Source organism: Carassius carassius, chromosome 19, assembly GCF_963082965.1.
Source record: "Carassius carassius chromosome 19, fCarCar2.1, whole genome shotgun sequence".
In the NCBI taxonomy this organism is placed as follows: Eukaryota; Metazoa; Chordata; class Actinopteri; order Cypriniformes; family Cyprinidae; genus Carassius; species Carassius carassius.
The window spans coordinates 29,471,563-29,495,764 of NC_081773.1; the positions used below are offsets into that span (position 1 = coordinate 29,471,563).

A 24,202-nucleotide genomic window follows, 5' to 3' on the forward strand; every position below is an offset into this window, starting at 1 on the left:
AAACAACTGTTATGATTTTATATTATATTTCATTACTCCTATTTAGTACATCATTAATATAATACAATTCAATACGAATATTCTACTTTTCTGTCACAATACCATGTTTACTGTCAATGTTACTGCAGTAAAACCATGGTCAATGTTGGTGATTAGTAGATTAAACACCTTCTAACTGGATCTTTGTTGCACAGGTGTTTCCACGTCAGTTCAGCTCAGATTTATTTGGTTTTAAACTATTTTAAACCTAGCCTCCTAAGGGCCCAGGTAACCACTGCTGTAGATTCTGATTCATTTCAGTGAACTGAATCTTTTATATCAAATGATTCAATCAGATTTATATATTTTATTCATTCTGCATGTCTTATTGTTTCATGTGGAACACCACACCAGAATATCTTCTATAGCTACAAATGCTGAAGCAGAATATGCTGTATTCATAAAATCATAATTGTTATTGGATCATAACAGGTGTAGTATGGCAGCGTGCTCTTGTGATTGTAAATGGGGGTGATCCGAGGCGTGGCTGACCTTTTGATGTTAGGATTTACATGCAGTATGTAAAGATTATATTACACTGAATAAAATATTGCATACTATATATAATCATGCTTAGGGAGCATATACTTTATTACCAGTTGAGAGCTGGGTTTAGCTTAAATGTGATTTGTGCATAGAGCCGTCTTTTAGGCACAAAACCAGTTTCACATGCTTTATAAAAGGGCAGATTTCAGCGAAGGGGAATTATTTTTATTAGTAGTAGTAGTAGTATTATTATTTATAGATTTTTTTATTTTTTTAAAATATTTTAAATAATAATAATATTAAATCGGACAGTATAATAGTGTTATTTCAGTAATTTTATATATATATATATAAATTATTAATATATATATATATATTAATTATTAATATTAATATAATAATCTATATATATATTATTAATTGTAATATTTTAAATAACTATTTATTAAGTTAATTTTTATTTTACAGTTTAATAGTATTATTTCAATAGAAGTCTTCCTTTATTGATGATATTTTTATAATTTTAATAGAAATAGTAATCATACTTCATTAAGTAATTTTTGCAGTACATTAGTATTGCAATAGTAATATTGATTTAATTTTTATAGTTACGACTGCTACTACTACAATAATTAGTAATATTTATTTATTAAAAAAAAAAATTCTTCTCTTATTTTCTTTCATTAATTGATCACGTTTGTAATAATTAACAATAAACAGTAACCAGAACGGTTATATGCCTCGTTGCCTTGCAAACACTAAATATGTAACGAAAAACTTGTATAAAAATGAAAGTGATTATTTTGATCACTTATTCAGAATCCCCCACTGAAAAGGTCCTATGGGCTTCTGATAAAGAATTAAAAGGGTTTACTTTTCGCTTTAATCAAGGAGAGGTAAAATGTCAATATGAAGCAGTAACTTCCCATCCGTCCTCATTCATCTGCGTGGCTCCACGCCGCTCGGACAGATCTACAAAATGTTTTATCTTTGATTTAGATTGCATGTTAATGCCACATTAGAGAGGCCAGTGTTTGTGAATGCAGGGATTGTAGTGATGGAGCACATGCAGTGGGTGTCTGAGCTTCTGCTACAGGCTATAATTATCTGCTCTTGTATGTCCTGCGACTCTTTTGTGTGAAAAGACCATGTGATAGTCACTCCACAACTGGTTCCTGCAAAGTATTTACACAGGCAACTGGCTTCACGGAGCGTTGCTTTGCACAAAGAACTTGTATGTGATTTAAATGTGCTATGCATTTCACCACTATATAACACAAATCAGGCCTAGGAATATTTGGGGGACGGAGTCAGCTTTGACTTTCAATGAGCCGTCGCTCTACTGGTGTTAGGAACATAAAACGGGTCATTCCTGTTATGCATTGTTTTCATCACATCACATCGCATAGAAATATTAAAAAACGTTTTTAAAGATTTTTTTAATCCTAATAATAACGATAGCTATTGTTGTTGTTGTTGTTATTATTATTATATTGTCAAATAAAAAATGAGTATTTGTTACTGTTATTTTTATTTAATTGTATTATTATTATTATTATTGAAATGGCAAAATTAATATAATAAAGAAACATATTACTATTGAAATACTATTATACTTTAAATATTGTCATTTTGAATCTGGCACTGAGTAGCGACTAACTTGAGCTCTTTATTTCTATCCTGTTAATTTTCTTGCATTGTGTAAATATATTTATCAGTCATGCATGAGTAAAAGAGGTCAGATTTCTGTAATAGTATAGTGAATATGTTTTAAATATGCATAAATTAATCTATTACCTTTCCTACATAATTTTTAACAAAAAAGATTTGTAAAATATCTATTTAGGAGTCTTAGACCTTTCCAACGATATATAGTTTGTCATGATTAGATTAGGATTTAATTGTAATATAGTGAAGTTAACGTAGGGGGCCCACCGAAGGACGGGTGACCGTAACAGGTTAATAATAACTTTATTAATTTGTTTAAATAATTGCTTGTTTGACTGGATCACAATAAGAAGGTGCATTAAGTATAGTTTCATTTTGCCATTAAAATTAATTTCAATTTTCTTTCAATCTAGAAATGCATTGAAAAATAAACGACAAATTCTGTAGTATTATAGAGGAAAATGTGTACTGTATGTAATGTAGTTTTAGCTATATCCCAAAACAATTCGCAGTATATTTTAAACAACTTTTTAGATAACAGGCTTTCACTGATTCTGCATTAAAAAAAAAAAAAAAAATGCAAATCAATTTTACACGAAGGCAGAGCAAGATACTGAGGTAAATTGTACCTATTTTTCATGTTTTAATTTATGTATTTTTATATTGTTTGATTAATTGGACCATAACAAGAGTAAGAAGGTGCATTCAATTTAGTTTAATTTTGACATTAAAATGACACAAAAATTAAAAATTCCAGCTTATATTTGTATATTTCAGTATATTTCTTTATTTTGAATGACGATTCAGATAACAGGCTTTCACTGCGTGAACAACACATTTTCTAACTGTTTTCAGTTGCCTTGGCAGATTAAGATACATAGGTTAATTATTTTATATAATAAGAACATGAAGGTGCATTAAATATGGTTTCATTTTGGTGATATTATTTTCTCTATAATTCCATCTTGCTGTTAAAAAAAAAGAATTATATAGAATTATTGTGTAAAATGTGTACGGTATGTAATGTTTTAGCTATATGTCACAATAACTCGTATTTTTTTATTTAGTTTGATTAATTGTAACACAATAATAGTAAGAAGGTGCATTAAATCTAGTTTCATTTTGCCGTTACAATATTTTTTTGATTTTTCCTAAAATTCCATCTTACAATCAAACCAAAGTTGCACTGTATGTATTTTTTTTTTTTTCACAAAATAAATTTTCAAACTTTTAAGACATTTTACTTTTAAGTTAAATCATATTTTCTATTTTTTAATATGACTTTTTTTATACTTATATTGTACTGTACTTGTACAGTAACTTGCACTGTACTGTACTGTACTTATATAGTTTACCAATAATGTAATAAGTTTTGTGAAGACAAATTTTGTTGTATAGCGCTTTTCACAATTATGCATTGTGTTAAGGTAGATTTCCAAAAAATATGTTAGTTTATAATATCTGCTAGATTATATAGTTTAAACTTTTGATGATACAAGCAATCAAGCAGTTGAGATTTGCTATATATTGAGATTCATCTATGCTAGTATACTGTATGAATGCAGATTAAGTTGCACATACTTATATATCCAACTTTGTATAAAGAGCTGGTTGACAATATATTTAAATTTTACGTCAAGATAAGAAAATCAGGCAGTTGAGTTTTGCTACATAGTATATATTGCTTTAGGCAAGTACTGTATGTACGTGAATAAAGTTGGATATAATATCTAACATTTCTGAGATTTGCTACATACTTTATATTTCTTTACGTGAGTGTACTGTATGTACAGTATGTGGATAAGGTAGGATGTACTATATATATCTGTCTTTTAACTAGATATCTGAAAGGTCCATTCCTAAGTCGTTCTTTCAGTGTAAGTCTATGGGTGTGAACCCAACGTGTGATGAAGCTCTGCTGGAGCTCTAGTGGACTTCATCTAGTGGCATTTTCAAGGTCAAACGACTAAATAGGTGGGTTAAGTGTGTGTGTGTCATGTCTCTAACGTGCAATTATGCCGGTACGTGACGGTCTAAGAATAAGCGTTTCTGGACGTCCTTCACAGCACATATGCTTGAATGCTGAGCTGTAAGCAGAGATGATGTGTTCGCTCCCCTGCGGGATCTCGTTAATCTGATAATTACTGCAGGCGACACTAGCGATGCTAACGATAGCTCGTATTTCTGCTGTGACCTCTGACACTGTGGTCGGTCGTCTGATGAACGCTTCACTCACTAATGTCTTCCCACTGCTGAGTTCAGTGCTCGGGAGACTTCATTCAAGGATCAGTTTTGCCCTGAAAATTACTCGATATAAATAAAATACATGGAAATTAGAAAATTGTTGACACATAGTAAGCTTTTTTTTTATTAAGTCAATGTGCATCACGTAGATCAGCTCATAATTTCTGTCTATGTTTTAAAGTTTTGGAGGTATGTTTTTGATAGAAGACTTTTAAGCTCACGGAGGCTGTGTTTATTTGATTCAAAAAATGAAGTGAAATCAGTGAAATGTTATTACAATTTAAAATAACTGTTTTCTGAATCGATTTTTGAATTTTCAGCCTTATTACTCCAGTAATCAGTGTCACATGATCCTTCAGAAATTAGTAAAATATGCCGATGTACTGCCCAAGAAACATTTATAACTGTCATAAATATTGAAATGGAAATATTTTGCAGTATTATAAATGGCACTTTTGAGCAATTTGCACTTTTGAGGCGGGTTGCATTCACAACGGACTGAATACAGTGCAGTACATTCTGCATACTGTTTTCTAACCCTAGTAAGTGTGTCAATATGCATTATTTTAACCGTAGTGTACTACATCATTGTATTCATGACCTCATTATGTTGCATGAGTGATATCCAGTTAATATTGGTGGAAAAATATTGCAATAATTCAGTTTTTCTGTAAATAATATTTTGTTAGTCCAATCAAGAAGTCAAGAAACCACAACTGATATTGTTTCTGGTTCATTCATCACACTAGAATTGGAAAGTACTGGGTGTACAGTTTTATATAGTATGCTCTTGGCAAAATAAAGTAGAATATCTTTGTTATATGTTTTATGCATAGTGTGCAAAATATACATACTATAGTCTGCAGTGCTAGTGAGAGGAGTATGTTAGTATGCTATTCTGAACATCAGGGTTACTATAGTTAACTAAAACTATAAAACATTTTATAAAATGTTTTACTACTTGAAATAATATTTAAAAAATGTAAATATATTTTATGTCAGCTATAGTTTTTCATTATCATTTATTTCATCTTGATTATCCAATTCTAAAATTGGAATATAAATTAATTGAATCTATATAGACATATTAAAATAAATAAATAAAATGACTAAAAAAACAAGAGAACATTATAAAACTTTAAAAATAAAACAAACATTTACAAATATATATTAAATATATTAATATCCATATGAACACAGCCACATCTGAAACTCTAAATGATGTGAAAATCCTAGGCTTTTTCTGAGCAGCAGGAAATAGTTTCTAATCAGCCTCATTGCATCCATGAGAAACAGTCGAGATCTGGAAGAGATGTGTGATGTTTTTTCCTGTGGGTTTGGACTATGACTGACTGATGGCTTGTGTTTCCTTTCCGTAAATCTAGGTTGCATCCGAAGTTAAATTTCAATGGAGAAATCTCCATCATGCCTGTTTGATGTTAATATGTAACCTGACATATAGAGAGGTTTATGTGAAGTCAGATTGTTTGATTTAGCAGTGGCCTTGGGTTTCACACCCAAAGCAAACGCACAAGCAGGAAACAGACAGCAGATGTGTTGCTTGTGGAGTCACGCTTGTGCACTGACTCTCTGCGTCATTAGTCGATGTTGAATCATGATGGGGGGAAAAAATAGCAGCAGAAGTGTTTGTTGCTGATCTACTCTGGACATCTCCTCTCTCAGCATTAATCATTACAAGAAATCCAGCAAAGGAACACTGAATTAAACCCTCAGGAGGTCTCTGTTTATTCTCCCTCAGTTGATCAGTATGATCGAACACAAGAGAGATTACACATGCATTATGATTCAGCAATCAGCCTCTTTATAACTTTAATGTGAAATGAAATTGACCCTAGTATTTACAGTTATGCATTTGGTAGACTGTTTTATCCAAAGCAACTTGCATTGCATTAAAGGCATCATGCATTAATTCAGTTCATGCATAGACAGAAATACATAGACAGAAATGTTCACAGTTCTGTGATCTCATTTAATTAACACTTGATATGCAGGGAAAAAAATAAAACATTTTTACTTTTAGTAAGTGTTTTATGTTTATTGTTATCTTACAATTATATATTCATTTTGATTTTATCCTATTATCGTTTAATTAATTCTAAGCATTTCATCAACTCAAAACCCCTGCAGTCTCTTATAAACCCCAGTTTGGCTAAACCCTGATCTAATGCAATGATTTTCATGTTTTTTATGTAAGTACATACATAAGTATAGCTTAAGTGTCCAAATGCTTATTTATTTGTATATGTATAATTGTTATCATAGTTAACTAAAACTAAAACCAATACAAATAATATAAAAGGATCTTACTTATATATATTACTATATAGATCAAAGTGGCAAAGAGGAATTATTCTGAAAAAATAAGGACTCAGTTCACTTCGAACGACTCAGCATCAGTGTGGAAAAGCCTAAAGAAGATCACCAATTACAAGACACCGCCCCCCAGCACTGTGGAAAATCAACGACTGGCAGACGATCTGAACGAGTTTTACTGCAGGTTTGAAAGAACACCCATCACCTGCCCTGAACACCTCTCCACACAACCGTTCACACCAATAACAACTCCTGCAACCAACCCTGAATGCCTCTCCAAACAAACGTTCACACCATTCACAGCTCCTGCAACCCATCCTGATCACCTCTCCAATCAACCGCTCTCACCATTCACAACTCCTGCAACCAACCCTGAATGCCTCTCCAAACAACTGTTCACACCACTCACAACTCCTGCAACCCACCCTGATCACCTCTCCAATCAAGCGCTCTCACCATTCACACCTCCTGCATCCCCCCTCTCCCCCACACCTGCAATACAGATCAGCGAGGATGCGGTGCGCCAGGTCTTCAGGAAGCAGAAAAGGAAAAAAGCACCAGGCCCAGATTGCGTTACACCAGCCTGTCTGAAATCCTGTGCTGACCAGCTGGCCCCCATCTTCACAAAGATCTTCAACAGATCGCTGGAGCTGTGCGAAGTCCCTTCATGCTTCAAACGCTCCACCATCATCCCCATCCCAAAGAAATCCAAAATTACAGGACTAAATGACTACAGGCCTGTGGCTCTAACGTCTGTAGTCATGAAGTCATTTGAAAAACTGGTGCTGGCCCACCTGAAGGACATCACTGGACCCTTGCTGGATCCTCTTCAGTTTGCCTACAGAGCAAACAGGTCTGTGGACGATGCAGTAAACATCGGACTGCATTATGTTCTGCAACACCTAGACAGACCGGGGACTTATGTGAGGATCCTGTTTGTGGACTTCAGCTCTGCCTTCAACACGATCATCCCAAACCTCCTCCTGCCCAAACTAACTCAGCTCTCCGTGCCCACCTCCGTCTGTCAGTGGATCAACAGCTTCCTGACAGACAGGCAGCAGCTAGTGAGGCTGGGAAAATACACATCCAGCACCCGTACAATCAGCACCGGAGCTCCCCAGGGCTGCGTTCTCTCCCCACTGCTCTTCTCCCTGTACACTAATGACTGCACATCTAAGGACCCCTCTGTCAAGCTCCTGAAGTTTGCAGATGACACCACACTCATCGGCCTCATTCAGGACGGTGACGAGTCTGCTTACAGACAGGAGGTTAAAGAGCTGGCTGTCTGGTGCACTCTCAACAACCTGGAGCTTAACACGCTCAAAACAGTGGAGATGACTGTGGACTTCAGGAGAAACCCCCCTGCACTCCCCCCACTCACCATCATGAACAGCACTGTGACTGCAGTGGAGTCATTCAGGTTCCTGGGCACTACTATCTCTCAGGACCTGAAGTGGGACATTCACATTGACTCCATTGTGAAAAAGGCCCAGCAGAGGTTGTACTTCCTTCGCCAGCTGAGGAAGTTTAACCTGCCACAGGATCTGCTGAAACAGTTCTACTCCACCATCATCGAATCCATCCTCTGCACTTCAGTAACTGTCTGGTTCAGCTCAGCTTCTAAATCTGACCTCAGAAGACTACAGAGGGTAGTCCGGACTGCTGAGCGAATTATCGGTACAACCCTCCCATCTATTCAAGAACTGTACTTATCCAGAGTGAGCAAAAGGGCTGTCAAAATCACTCTGGACCCCTCACATCCAGCACACTCCCTCTTTGAACTGTTGCCATCCGGTCGACGCTACAGAGCACTGAGCACCAGAACGACCAGACACAGGAACAGTTTCTTCCCTCAGGCAATCCATCTTATGAACAGCTGATAATAACTGTGGGACACACTACACTATTTATATTTATATACACTACACTTTTTATCCAACACACATACTTAGCGTACACGTAAATCTTTTGCACATAATATACATGTACATACATGGAACACACTACACTACTTATATTTATATTTATATACACATACACTTATTTATCCAACACACATACTTAGCGTACACGTAAATCTTTTGCACATAATATACATGTACATACATGGAACACACTATACTACTTATATTTATATTTATATACACATACACTTATTTATCCAAACACACATACTTAGCGTACAGTTAAACTTTTTCCACATAATATACATGTACATACATAAATGCTCATTTTAATATACCTGCCATACATTGTCAATTTGTATATTGTCAATCCTTACCCACCTATTTGTATTTTTTTGTATTTTTTATTCCTTATTGTGTTTTTTGTTCTGTCGCTGTTATGTTGCACTGCGGAGCTCTGTCACGAAAACAAATTCCTCGTATGTGTGAACATACCTGGCAATAAAGCTCATTCTGATTCTGATTCTGACATATATAAATATAAATATAAATATATATATATATATATATATATATATATATATATATATATATATATATATATATATATATATATATATATATATATATATATATATATATATATATATATATATATATATATACACATTTAAATTCAACTAGTTCCAAAGGAAACATTTCTTATATGAAAATAATTAAAACTATATATATAAAACACAATTTCAATAAAAAAAGAAATATTTAAACTATTTATAAATTCATACTTGTATATCATCAATACTAAAATAAGACTGATCTGTAAGTATATTTGCTGCACAATATGTGTATTATTTAAATACCCCCAAAAGGGGGTTTTTGTTTTTCTAATAATTTTTGCTGTGATTTCTCAGTATATAATGGTACAGTGAACACCAGCCAATGCACAGAAGTAGATTTTGCTCCGCAACAAAAATGACACTGAACACTGGCTGTGAGCGCTGGGAGAGATTTGTTTACTCATGACCGCTGAGATATGGAAAGGTAAGATGATCAGTGTGAATGCACTTATATGGCTATCTATCAGCACCGGTTTCATTCAGCACGTCGCTGTTGCTCTGGCTTCGTCTTTCCTCCTCATCATCAGCTTTTTGAACCCACTTTTTGTGTTGTCCTGTGGCTGTTGCTGTCGCTGTCATGCAAAAGAGTCCGGCCTGAACTGAAATAGCTGTGCCTCTCACGTCCCGCTAATGTAATTAGAAAGTGTTTGCATTGACTGATAACACAAGAATGTGTTTCAGCCCAGCAACTATTTTGGGAGCGTCATGCTGTCCGGTCCTCTGGTGCCCTTGTCTTAGACCCAGCAGAAGTTTTGGTGATGAGGCTTATGTAAACACAAGAGAAATACAGGTCAGTAGTGATGTGAGGTTTGCTCATTTTAACTTTATATATATATATATATATATATATATATATATATATATATATATACAGTACAGACCAAAAGTTTGGAAATATTACTATTTTTAATGTTTTTGAAAGAAGTTTCTTCTGCTCCTCAAGCCTGCATTTATTTGATCAAAAATACAGAGAAAACAGTAATATTGTGATATATTATTACAATTTAAAATAATTGTTTTTAAATGTATTATACTTTAAATGATCATTTATTTCTGTGATGCAAAGCTGAATTTTTAGGATCATTATCACATGATCCTTTAGAAATCATTCTAATATGATGATTCATTATCAAAGTTGGAAACAGTTCTGCTGCCTCATATTTTCTCAGAACATGTGATACTTTTTAAGGATACTTTGATGAATAAAAAGTAAAAAAAAAGGCTATGAATGATTTCTAAATGATCATGTGATAGACTGGATGTTACATGTGACACTGAAGGCTGGAGTAATAATGCTGAAAATTCAGCTTTGCATCACAGGAATAAATTATTTTTTTAAGTATATTCAAATAGAAAACTATTATTTTAAGTTGTAATAATATTTCACAATATTACTGTTATTTCAGTATTTTTGATCAAATAAATGCAGGCTTGATGAGCAGAAGAAACTTCTTTCAAAAACATTAAAAATAGTAATGTTTCCAAACTTTTGGTCTGTACTGTATATATATATATATATATATATATATATATATATATATATATATATATATAGAGAGAGAGAGAGAGAGAGAGAGAGAGAGAGAGAGAGAGAGAAATAATCTGAAACAGAACAAACTGAGACAGATTAAATCCAGAAGAACTGTGGCAACGTCTTCAAGATCCTTCAAGAAACCTGCCTGCAAAGCTACCTGAAAAATTTGTTATCTTGTTTTGTTTTGTTTTGTTTATTCAATTTTATAATTTTTTTTTAGAAAGATACATGATAAAGTATGATGTCTTGACAGGAAATGGTCCCATGACAGATTAAAATCTGTATCAACCATTTCCTGTCCTTTTACTTAGCCACTCTAAAATAAATGAATAAATAAAAGTTTAAATAGTAAGACATACATCACAGCTCATTGCATCAAACAATGCATTATTTTCTACATTAAGCATTAAACCATCTAGAATTGTGCATTGCATACCTGGCAGTAACAAATGCTTAATGTTGAAAAAGTTGAAATATATAATATTGCATCTTCCATTTTGCTGTGTTCCAGTTTGTTTTACAAATATTAGAACGTCTTGTTCTTCTGTCTTTATATGTGATGCAACGTTTATGCAACAGACAAATGAGCACAGTATGATACCCAATAATGATGCCAGTATCGGTATCAGCGGATCCATAATTTGTGAAGTATATGTACATTCAGGGATGTCATAATGATGGATAATCACCTCAGAGCAGTTTAGCACTTATGTGGGTGGACGAAAAGTCAGTACAGCAAATGTGGAAAATGCACTAAAGTTTAAAACTGTATTGTAATAGTCCTTCAAAATGCTTTCTCTGGGAGCTGAGCTATAAACATGACTGGTACAAATAATTTAGAGCATTAAACTTTGTGTTTATTTCATCCTGCTGTGAAACTCTTAGACCAAAGAGCAGCACATTAATACTTGATCTGAAAGGTAAATTGGTAATGAAGACAGATGTTGGCACATGATAACAGAGAACATCATTATCTCATCTGATAGCAGAGTTTAGATCTCTTATCTTTCTTATCTACCTTCATTCTCTGGGCTGGTTGTGTGGTATTTGTAATCTAAAGTGACAAACAGAAAGTCATTCATTTCAGTATGAGTTCCCAACGCCATTAGCTGTTTGTTTCCATCCAAGATCACGAATTTAGCTTACGCGCAAAATTGGAATATTGCATAAAACATTTACGAATGGACCACCTTTTCCATCCAGCAAGACGAAGACAACAAAATTGTCACTTCCTGATAGACTGGTGCCAAATATCACTAAGAAAAAGTAATTTACTGCAGTAGAAGAAGCCACTGTGTTTCTTTTTTATATATAATAAATTATTAGCGCCTCAGAGCATGCAAATGAATGCGGTCAGTATCTTGCTTTCAGAGGCAGTTGCTTTTTAAATTAGAATTCAGTTCATGAATGTTAATTGAGGCTGGAAACAGAATGCAATTAGGGGTGTCGCAATATACCGGTTTTGACAATAATCGTGATATTCAAATAATGACATATCGGCATTGTGTTAATTTAGAGTGTGATAATATTCTGGTTTTGGCGATAACCATGATATTTAGAATGAACAGAACACTTATGATAACACGACACGCAAATAGCCTACTCCACCACCAGTACCTGGTTGACTTCCCAGGTGGCAGTATTGCGCCTTAACGCTGACACCTGTCAATCAAGAAGAAGATGCAGCTCGCGGCCGCACTACTCCGAGAAGAACCAATAGTATCCATTCTGCGGGTCTGCAGAAGTTCAATATTATCCAGACAGTAAGTTGCCATTATTTTACTAGTCATTGAATGGGAAATGTTACATTAACCTGTTAACTGTTTACATATATTTAAATAAAAGGGTGATTCTTTTAATAAATACCGCATTTTCATTACTCATCTAATTTTTGTGTTTGCAATCAAGTCATGGCCAATACTGCCTTTGTGTTGTAATTGATTTCTTTGTTCAAATCTATTACATGATTAACTGATCTAGAAAAACAGAGCAACCACATTAAACTTTGTAAAATGTTGGTCGCAGTGCCATTCACTTAATGCCTCATCTGCGGTCGTTCTAGTGAATTAAAAGCGTGTTAACTCCATGACTTCATTGGCACTGGTGCAACTATAGGTTAAAGAGATTCAAATACAGGTACACAAGTTAACAGGTTAAACTATCAGTTTTGATGTTAATATATATTCATTATACTGGATCTTCCGAGAAGACAGAGAAAGCCAGAGTCTCAGGTCAGCTGTGACCTGAAGAAGAAGAAGTGAAAATGCATGTGCCCTGTGTTTATTAGTATCTTTATGTTCATTTGGGTAAAAAGCAAAAACTAAATAAAATGTATTTGGCTCATTCCCTAAGATTTCCTAAGGTTTCTATAGATATCGCAATATATTGATATCGTGAATTCTTTTGGACACAATAACTGTGGTGTGAAAAATCTAATATCGTGACAGCCCTAAATGCAGTATAGCAATTTGAATTAAATGATGTAGAATGAAATCGAAATTCAAATTGCTAAAAATTAAATTTTTAACCAAGAAAAGGTTTGTCAGCTTCAAGTCATACTTTGAGTGATGGCTTGACAATCCTTTTTTGAAAGTTTAAAGTCTTGAAAGTAGGGATACCCGATATTATCGGACCAATATCGGAATCGGCCGATAATGGCTTTAAATGTAAATATCGGCATCAACCCAGTATTAAAAATTTGACCATATGTCTTGACGATAAGAGAAATTCATTAACCCACATCTGCTCAGGGTGTGCTAGCGATTAGATCACGCCAGAATTATGGCTCATTCTTTAAGCAAAGTTTTGCTGGACTGGTGATTGAATTCATTGTTTTGGATTGCTGTATTAAAACTGAGAAAGCGTGTACAAAATGATGTGTTCGGTGCATGATAGAGTAAACAGTAATAGTATGTGCAGTGGTGTAGGGGGCGCTGTTGGCCTTCTTCTAATAAAATGAAAGAAAAATACACAAATAATATTTAGACTGTTTCTGATTAAATAAAGCAGTAATTGAGGCCACAGAATCATGAAAATGGTTTGATTTAAAGGTCAGAAGCTATCGCTTGCATAAAAAAAAATCACAAACATGACACTTAAATTAAATTATTTTATATATACTTACTGATTTATTTATAAATGTGTAATGTTATATTTTTTAAAACAAATTATGTGCTCTTAAAGATTTTCAGAATTTTTACAACTCTTTTGCTTCAGACCATTTACAAATGTTAAATCATAAAATAAATTTTTAACGTTACCACTGCATCTTTCTGAAAAAAGAAATGCAGTGATTAATATAGTTTATTTATAGTTATTTTCAAATCTTAAATGTACTGTCGTTATAAAATAACTGTATTATTGTTTATTTAATTCTAACAGATAAGTTCCTGTTAAAAACTAACCAAAATTAAAAAATAGTTATATATCGAATTGGCATCGGTTATCTGCAAAAATGAGTTGAAAATGAACAGCATATTGGATATTGGTAAAAATCCAATATCGTGCATCCCTACTTGAAAGGTTTTACTTTAATTTAAATTGATTTATTCTCACGTATATTTAATTGACTCATTTTGTGAACAAAATATACATTTATAAGGATTTTATGTTGAAGAACACTTTATTTCTCAAATGTATCTTTAATTTGCACTGAATTGCAATTTATTTCCAATTCGACTTCCTGTGGTGCCAATTCAAGTCGAATTCACATTCATAATCTGAAAAGCATCAATTTCATTCTAAATTTTGTGCATCATTTTCTCACCCATTTCCAAACCTGTATGACTTCTACGTTTCATTGTTTTTTTTTTTGGTTGTTTTTTTCTTGTTCCAATGTTGTCTGGTCTCCGGTGTTGTTAACACTAACATGAAATGATCATGCTAGTTTATGCTGCTTTGGTGTTGGTCAACCAACATGGTCTTTCTTCTGAGTCTGGTCTAAAGTTATTTAGGATGCAGAAGTTTTCATTTACTCACCTTCATGTCATTCTAAACCTGTATGACCTACTTTCCTTTGCAGGACACAAAAAGATTATGTTTTCAATGTTTGTTGTTTTCCATGTGATGGAGATTGGAGCGGAATAATGAGACGGGGAACAACTCAGCTATTTGCATGCTGAGGTGCAAATAACAAGTAAATAGAAATAGTATCTAACGTTATTTGAACGTAATATAAAAAATAAAAAAACACAATTGTGAGATGTAATCTCAGAATCCAGAGAAAAGTCAAAATTGTGTGATAAAATGGAAAACTCACAATAAACTGAGTTTATATCTCACTTTTTTTCAGAATTGCAAGAAAACAAAAATCTGAATTTTATAAAAAAATAAAGTTAAAGTTGATAAAGATAAAGTTGATTTTTTTTTCTAATTAAGTGTTCTTGTTATCAGTTCTCTTCATAAGTCCAAAACACACATGTTGCATCTTATCTGAGGAGGTCAACCTCCATGCATGGCTTCAGAATAGCTGTAGGTGCAGGGCAGAAGAGGAAAGTCCATGACAAAGGAACAGTAGGTTTTACTGTCTGGCTGACCTCCAGCTCTCATTAGCAAAGCTACATTGCATACCAATAACCAAGAAACCTTTTGTCTGTCTAAGCAGGTCTGCAAGGGAAATAGAATCAAGAGTTTTTGAGACCGGGTCATGTGTGTGTGTGCAAGAGTAAGCTAAGCGCATTCAGGAGTCATAGAGTTAAAAATAACTTTATTGCGGATCATGTTTTGGAAGGAGGGATCTACTTCCCAGTCTGGGACAGCCTGCCATGCAGGGGCAGCACAGGCGGAGTGTGTGTGCATGCGTTTGTGCATGTGTGTGTGTGTTTTTGTAGCAGCGGCAGGAGCGCGTTGATTTCACACACAAATACACTCTTTTCCGGGCCTGTCCTGATGGTGTCTGTCCTGTCTTGTGCTCCAGATGAGCTGCTGGATGTAACCTGGCTCCATGAGTGCTATGAATGACTCCCTGGATGAGACGCGCAGCCTCGGGGAGAAAGCGGCCATATTTCGGGGAACGAAAGGCAGTGGGAACCTCGTCGGGTCGGCCTTCATCCCATTGCACTCGCCCTTGCAGCCACCCAATGCTGCGGTCTCCACACACTTCAAGGGAAATAGGTAGGACACACTTTTTCTAATGCAACTCATTTTTGTGCATGCAAACGTCCACTGTGTGTAATATAATAAACAACTATCCGATTCCCTACATCGATACCGTACCTCGTTTCCCAGCGGTTAATCGTTAACGCATCCGATCAGACAAGCAATAGAGCAGCCTTTGTGCTCTCTGCAATGTCTATGTGAAAACACTGTAGACTTTGTACCTGTAAACAGACTGATTGAGCGCAACCAAACTGGAATCAAATCAAGCACCTGTTACTTTCCAACTCTGGGGAGGAATCGCGAGACCCTCTGCGATGGGACTTTATGTCACGTCTTCCACGTGTTTGTGATACGGTAGCTGTGAGATCATGATGGCACGGCTCGAATGCGGCCCTCCAAGGAGGCCTCTTAAGTGTTTATTTGTGCTGTAACCAACAAACAACTGAGCTCACTCATATGTAGACACAAAAACAAGTGAATTAAATTAGATTAGGCTGACCGTATTTTCATTTGCAGATATGTTTGTCGCCTTTTTTTAAAGTGAAGATGCTCTAGGTGAATAGGGTAAAACATTTAACTAATAACTTTCACCTAGTCCCTTAGTTGGTTGATTACATTAAGAATTGCAAACATTTTGTGTAATACAAGGTTTCTGAAATGTTATATTTAATTATGCAAATGAGCCATACACACATTTTGAGAAACCGTCTTTAAAGATATGCATTGTAATTGAAATCTATAGACATAAATACAGTGCAAACAAACAAACAAACAAAAAACGCTTTGTACTGCATTATTTACTTTCCAGCTGTCCGAAACAGTACTTGACCACTGCGCAAAAAAATAATTGATTTGTTGCGCCTGCAGTGTAAATAACAACAAGATGTAGATAAAGGAATAGTTCACTCGAAAATGAAAGATCATGATTTACTCTGTGCCTTTAAGTTGAATGTATTTCAGTGTTCTTGCTGGGCAAGTCAGTTGAAACAGGACATTTTTAAGAGCACTGTCGGGACAATTCCTGGTTTAACTAGGACACACCTCGTGAAACTGGGACTACTCTAAGTAAACCTGGTCACCCGGCCACACACAAATACTGTACACATCTCATATACACATACTTTAAATACTTGCTGGAGAAGATGTTTTTTTAAAAATCTTTTTTCTATTTTTATTTCTTTCTATTTCTGTGCATCTGTATGTTTTTTTAAGCCATAGTGATTTGCTCATACAGCACTCTAGTTTAATCGCTATGGTGATTCTCTTTTAAGTTATTTTTGCTTATGTAAAATTTTTTATTGATTTCATATGTAAAATTGTTCATGCATTTGAAAAAACTCCGTTCACTAAGAACATAAATGTCTTTACTGTCACTTTTGATCAATTTAATGCATCCTTTTTTAGTAGTTTCTTAAAAAAAAATTTTTTTTAACAAAACATATACATGTTAGATTCAGGAAAATAAAAGCAGTCTCTCTCTCTCTCTCTCTCTCTCTCTCTCTCTCTCTCTCTCTCTCTCTCTCTCTCTTGCTCTCTCTCTCTCTCTCTCTCTCTCTCCAGTCTTCTCGAGTATCTATTCATCCTCTTGGTTGGGTGTGCCAGCTGAGATACAGAAACACTCACACAGAAAGACCAAATGAGTTTGCAGACCATGCATGTTACTGTTTATACACATTGATTTATGTCTATAATATCAATTTCTTTACATATAAAAGGTAGGACAATAATTACTAAAGTTATGTATATAAATACTATTCAATTGAAATCATTTAGCATTATTTGTTCCCACATTATACTGCTGAAAAATATTTTCTTGGGTTATAGGATGAAAATAATCCAATATTTCTCAGTGCTCCTACATGCAAGCTTCATTTTCTTTAAGCAAATAATGCAGTTGAAATATGACCTGTGCGTTTTGCTGAGATTTACCCATCAACAGAACTCTCTAAACGGATTATAAATAAGCACATGATCACACAGCATCAGACCGCCGCTCCTCCGGGATCGTTCAGGTACTGCAGATGAAGTCATCTCTGGCGGAAGACTGGCTGTTGCCTGGGAGACAGAACTTCAGTCATCCGGTCTGTCATCATATGACATCAACCGCTGCCTCGCACAGCTGCTGTCTGCTGCGCTGAGAATGCAGAACGTCTGGTTTACGAAATGTCATTCGCATCTCACATACATGATAAGTGCTATTTTGATGGTGCTAGTCGTCCCTGACGAGGCAAATTTGAGTTTCGCAGACGTACTGTACTTTGTGATCTCAGCCAGGGTTATTATCATTAACTAAAACTAAAACCATTTAAACATTTACTTGAAATAAACATTAACTGAAATAAAAGAAGAAAAAAAACCTTACAATTATTTTAATTCAATCTAATTGCTAGGTGCCATTTCTTATTTTCTCATTTCTCAGTCAAAGCAGGGTTATTGTAATTAACTAAAACTAAAATTAAAACAATAATAATAATTAAAAAAAACATTGAAATAAATGTTAACTGACATGAAATAAAATGTAAAAAGCTTCAAAACATCAGCTAGTTGCCAAGGCAACATTCCTTATACTAATTTAGTTTAACTTGATTTACTTAAACTAAAACTGATATAAAAATTAATACAAACTGTATTCTGCATTTGAAAAACTACTAAAATCACAGAAATGCAGCAAAAATACTAAAACTAACTAAAATCTAAATGAAAGACAGAAAATCTCAAATAAAATCCAATTCAAACTATTAATAAAATCGTAGTAGTATCTAACTTTTGCCTGATATAGCACAGGTACTAAAATAACAAAAACTAAATAGTCTAACATAAAAATGAAAAAACTTAAAAACTTTATATACATTTAAATAAATAAATAAATAAATACAACTTGACAAAAGCACAACAAAATGATGTTTTGAGAAAACTTTAACTAAAATGAAAATTGTAACTACACCTATGAGCATGGCTGGACTGGCCATTGGGCATACCGGGCATTTGCCCGGTGGGCCGACGTGCTTTTTGGGCCGATATCTCATACTCATACTTTTTTTTTTTTTTTTTTTTTTAAACGGCCCATAAAATTTGTACATCGGCGGCCCATTCGTTTGTTTTGTTTTGCTTAATTGGCGGCGCTGGGTTTGTGCCGGTGTAATGCATTGGTCAAAGTCAGTGTTAGTTTTTTTTTCTGACAGACCAGCCCATGAAACACGTAGATCAGCGGCCCATTGGCTCTTTTCTTGATTGACACTGGGCTGACCCAATCACAACTTTAAACGAGTGAGCGAGCGGCAGCAGTGTCAGTGTGTATCTGTAAAAAAAGATGGAGAAGAAACACAAGGAATGTGCAGATAAATAGCGTGAAAAAATAGAACCAGGCCCTTAAAGCAGACACTGTAAACTGTGTCAAAATATATGTTTTCTGACCTTCATCAGCTCCTGTGGCAGATGATGATAGTGAGGACGGAGGATCAGGAGAGAGATGAGAAAGTGTAGAGCCTGCGGTAAGCATAACTACTTTCAAAACACTTAGGCCATGTCATGAGTGTAGATTATTTCCACATCTGCATAGTTGACGATTACCGCAATTCACTAGAAATTCACTAGAGGCGTTTGTAAACCATGTTTTCTGCCAAAATAAAAGCTTGATGCAGTTTGCGTCAAAATAAAAGATCATGTGCTTATCTCTTTCAAGTATAGAAATTGGTACAACTAATTAAGAAAGTTTCCTTTATTTTTTTGTGCATTTGTTTTACAAAATATGGCTATTACTGTCATTGGATTAATATTATAACTATTATTATGTATAGGTGTAATGTAAATAGACACTGTAACTAAAAGAGGTTTGAATTTTTCTTTGTTTAATTTGCACACTGAATATGGGTTGGAGCTTTTAATTTTGAACTCTCAAAGTGCACCAGATTAATGAATTTAACATTAAAATGCACAAAATTTTCTCATGGGGGGCATGCCCCCAAACACCCCTAGAAGGACCGAGGACACACCACCATAGTTTTAACAAAGGTCCTGTAAGAAACACTGGTATTGCTATGCCAGAGCCATTTATAGCTTGTTTTAGGGTTCACCGCTGTGGAGTATAGTTCAACTGTATTAATAAATATAAAATTTTGACTTATTTCATCTGTTAACTCTCACTCGTTCCTATACTCACTCATTACATGGCATTAGTGGTTTTAACGAATAGGAGTTGGTATGCATATAATTAAGGGCGTGCAAAGATGGGTGGTGTTTATGATCATATAGTGGGCCGGTCTGGGCAAAAATGCCCTGGCCGATTTTTTGTCCCAGTCCAGCCCTGCCTATGAGAACAAATTTTGTTGGGGTTTTTATTAACCAGTAACCCGATTTCTTTCTTTCTTTCTTTTTTTTTGGAAGACTTAATAACATAAAACACATTTATTGGTGACATGATAATTCTGGCACAGACGATTGGTTCAAAAACACTCCTCCAATCCTTCAGACTCTCTGAACAGTGCTACAGTCTACCATTATTTTGATTCGTGTTTCTTATCATTGATTTTTCTCTCCTCAGAAGAAGTAGAACACTGGACGAAACACAAATGGGACACGTCCCAAATCCCTTCCCAGAGTTGCTGCCGTCCTCTGTCTCTCTAGTGTCTGAGTGTCTGTTACCCTGGACCAAAAGCAGTGCGACTCAGGTGAGGCACGCATGATTTACTCAAGCCACTGCTGTTCAGAAGAGCTGCCTCGCTGTCTGCAGCCTATATAGGGATCATTATGGAAATGATTTCAGTTTGGCGAATAGATGCAGTTGGCTAAAGGATGATTCTTAAAAGGCTCCAATAGCTTTTGTGTCTATAATGTCTTAAAATGCTGCCTACATAGGCATCTTGGCTGTGGAACAAAGCCATAGTGTATCATATGGAAGCATATGTTTTTGAATGAGTGCATTGATTGGTTAAGCAGTTGTTTGGTTGACTGATTGATTGTCCATGGTCTTGTTCTCATTTGGTTAAAAAATCCAGAAGCCAACACAAACTTTCATCACTTTCTCATTTCATTGCTCCAACATCTTAGTTTCATTCCCAGTCAGTAACTAAAGTACAAACACTTAAATGGAGGTAATATTTCAGTGTAAGTCCACTAGTAAAGACCAACTCTAAAAATACAGCATACAAACAGATGCAGACTGATAAACAGGCAGAAAATGTTAACCTCCCCAGAGTGTTAATGACGTACGCTAGGACACAGAGATGTTGAACCAGTTTAGCTGGAATGGAAATGAACTGGGATGGGGAATGAAATCGCTGTGTCAGCTTTCTGAATCTGTCCATTTTTGGATGTAGTTTCTAATCCAGTACAAGGGAAAATCCTGGCAAAGGGCAACGTAGACATTTTTAACAGCACTCATAATTAGACAAGGAATGTACTTGATGTATACTGACAGAATTTAATTTGGATGGATGAACAGATGAATATACAGATGAAGGGATGGTTGGATGGATGGATGGATGGATGGAAGAATTGACAAATGGATGGATAAATACATGAATAAATGAATGGACAGATGGATGGATGGATGAATTGATGGATAAATGGATGGATGAATTGAATGGATGGATGGACAGTGGGATGGATGGATAGATGGATATATGGATGGATGGAGGGATGAATGGATGAATGAATTGATGAATAGATGGATGGATGGATGGATGGATGGATAGATGGATGGATGGATGGGTGGATGGAAAGATGAATGGATGGATGAATGGACAAATGGATGGATGAAAGGATGGATGGATGGATGGATGAATGGACGGATGGATGAACAGATGAATTGAATGGATGAATGGACAGATGGATGGATGGATGAACAGAAGAATGGACAGATGATGAACAGATGAATTATTGGATGAATGGACAGATGCATGGACAGATGAATGGAAGAATTAACGGATGGATGATGAATGGACAGATGGACAGATTAATGGATTGATGGATTGATGGATAGACGAATGGAAAAATGGATAAGTGTATGGATGGATCGATTGATGGACGAAAGGATGGATGGATCATCCGTTTGTAGTACTATTTTAAAGGGATAGTTCACCCAAAAATGAAAATGTATCTTTTTTTATGTATGAGCTCTATAAGAGTCCTGCACGGGTTCGGGTGACCCGCAAATTTGGCTGAAACGGGTGAAAAATATCCAACTGTGTTGGATACGGGTTCAAAACAGTCATGTGCAAACGTAAAAATAGGCCTACGTTCCACTTTTTAAAAAATCACAACCACGCGAACGGCTGCATGCATCATTAGTTATAACAGACGTAAAAGATCAGCGAGCTGTTTTTTTCCGTTGTTTTTGTTTTCCGTATATATATATATATTTATATATATATATATATATATATATATATATATATATATATATATATATATATATATATATATATATATATATATATATATATATATATATATATATATATATGAAATAGGCTTAAATCAAACACATTTTAATACAGATTTTGTATATATATATATATATATATATATATATACATACAAAATCTGTATTAAAATATGTTTGATTTAAGCCTATTTCAAAATTTGTGTCATAAAATTATATCGCGCATACAGCTCAACTAACGCGATCGTTATAAAGGTGTTTAAACAACAATACACTTCCACTTGCATGTATTTGAGAATCGGAATATCAGATATTTAATTCAATAGCTAACACATTTGTGAATATGGGACTAATCTAGGCTATCCAGGGTTGTTGTTTTTTTTTTAATTGCATCTGAAAATGACTTTGTGCAACTCATTCACATGTGCGCTCTGGCGCAGATCTGCCTCTCGCGATGCTCAGCTATGAACCGTTCGACTTGAAGCACAACCTCAGACGGTGGTATGATTCTCCCTTTTGTTGTTCTGTTTTCTTTCAGGATCAAAAATACAACAAATGAAAGAGTTTATCTGTATTTCCGACTGATGAGAACTATGCATATATATTCATAAATCAGTCAATTTTGTATTTTATTATGAGATATTTTATGTGATCAGTGACTCAAGCACTGATGGACCAAAGACCACGTATTTCGACATTTGCAGTAAAAACGTGAAATATAAATTCTCAGAAAATGTATTTAATACCAATATATTGAAACGTCTGTTTATATACTCCATTAATAAATGAGTCCAGACTTTGGAAAAATATCAGTCCACATGCGTTTTATATTAAATATGAGGGAAATAGACATGGATGCATGCGTGACACAAAAAATATTTAACTTTTAGGTAGCAAAATATTTTTTAGTAATTCTGTCAATTACACTAAGGTACATTGTCTGCTATATATTTGCTTCTTATTTATTAAATACGGGCAATTGATTGATAAAACATTGATCAAAATTAAGATAAAATGTATAAAAAACGAATATCTTTTAAAAAGAGTTTTCCATAAATAACTTCTGTATGACCTGGCAATAAAATTTGAAAAACGTGTGTCTAATGTGATTGGCTTAACTGATTTGATTTCGGGTGCGGGTCGGGTGTCGGTTCTATTTAAAGCGGGTCGGGTGCGGATTTTAATTAGTGCTGCTGTCGGAAAACGGGTCGGATGCGGTTTTAAGCACTGCGGGTACGGGCGGGTGCGGATTTACAAAATCAGACCCGTGCAGCTCTCTGAGCTGTATGAACTGTATAAGCACCTCCTCAAAACACAGCCTACATGTGAGGAGTCTTTTTCTTCTTACTTTATGGGGGATCGCAGACTTATAAGTGCATTAATTAGGAATGTCAGTGGTCCACGTGACATATACAGTAGGTAGCGGTAATGCACTTATAAGTTCACACAGTTCAGGCATTGCAGTGCATCAGAGGTAAAAAAAAAAAAAAAAAAAAAAAAAATATATATATATATATATATATATTAGAGGTCGACCGATATTGGATTTTGCCGATACCGATAGCTAGGTTGGACCACACTGGCCGATGCCGATTAATTAACTGATAGTTTTTAAAATGGATACTGAACAAAAACATAAGTAGTGCTTTATTTAAAAGGAAAAACAGTACTGAACCACACTACCAGTAGTAGTAGTAATATAAAAATAATTTAAAAATAATAATAAATAATAATAATAATAATAATAATGATAGTAACAGAAAATGTTGAAATTACCACACTCTAATAGGGCCCTATGAAATCAGTTACATTTTTTCCCTAAATTCCATTTTATTTATTCCCACTCCTTTTAAATAGTTAAATTAAAATGTATTAATCATAAAGAAAGTGTAATTAA

The 24,202-nt window shown here is 34.7% G+C and overlaps 1 protein-coding gene across 4 annotated transcripts in view; it reads left to right on the forward strand.

Moving 5' to 3' along the window:
- LOC132095535 (growth factor receptor-bound protein 14-like) overlaps window positions 1-24,202 on the forward strand; it is a 62,090-nt gene that overhangs the window by 1,016 nt on the left and 36,872 nt on the right. The window contains exons 1-3 of one of the 4 annotated variants that reach the window (XM_059500633.1): window positions 15,357-15,635; window positions 15,742-15,938; window positions 20,464-20,590. In XM_059500633.1, the coding sequence (XP_059356616.1) occupies window positions 15,769-15,938; window positions 20,464-20,590 (297 nt within the window). In that variant the 5' untranslated portion in view covers window positions 15,357-15,635; window positions 15,742-15,768. Of the gene's footprint in view, window positions 1-15,355; window positions 15,939-20,463; window positions 20,591-24,202 lie in introns of those variants that run through there. The other 3 variants (XM_059500632.1, XM_059500634.1, XM_059500631.1) reach the window with 3 other exon arrangements.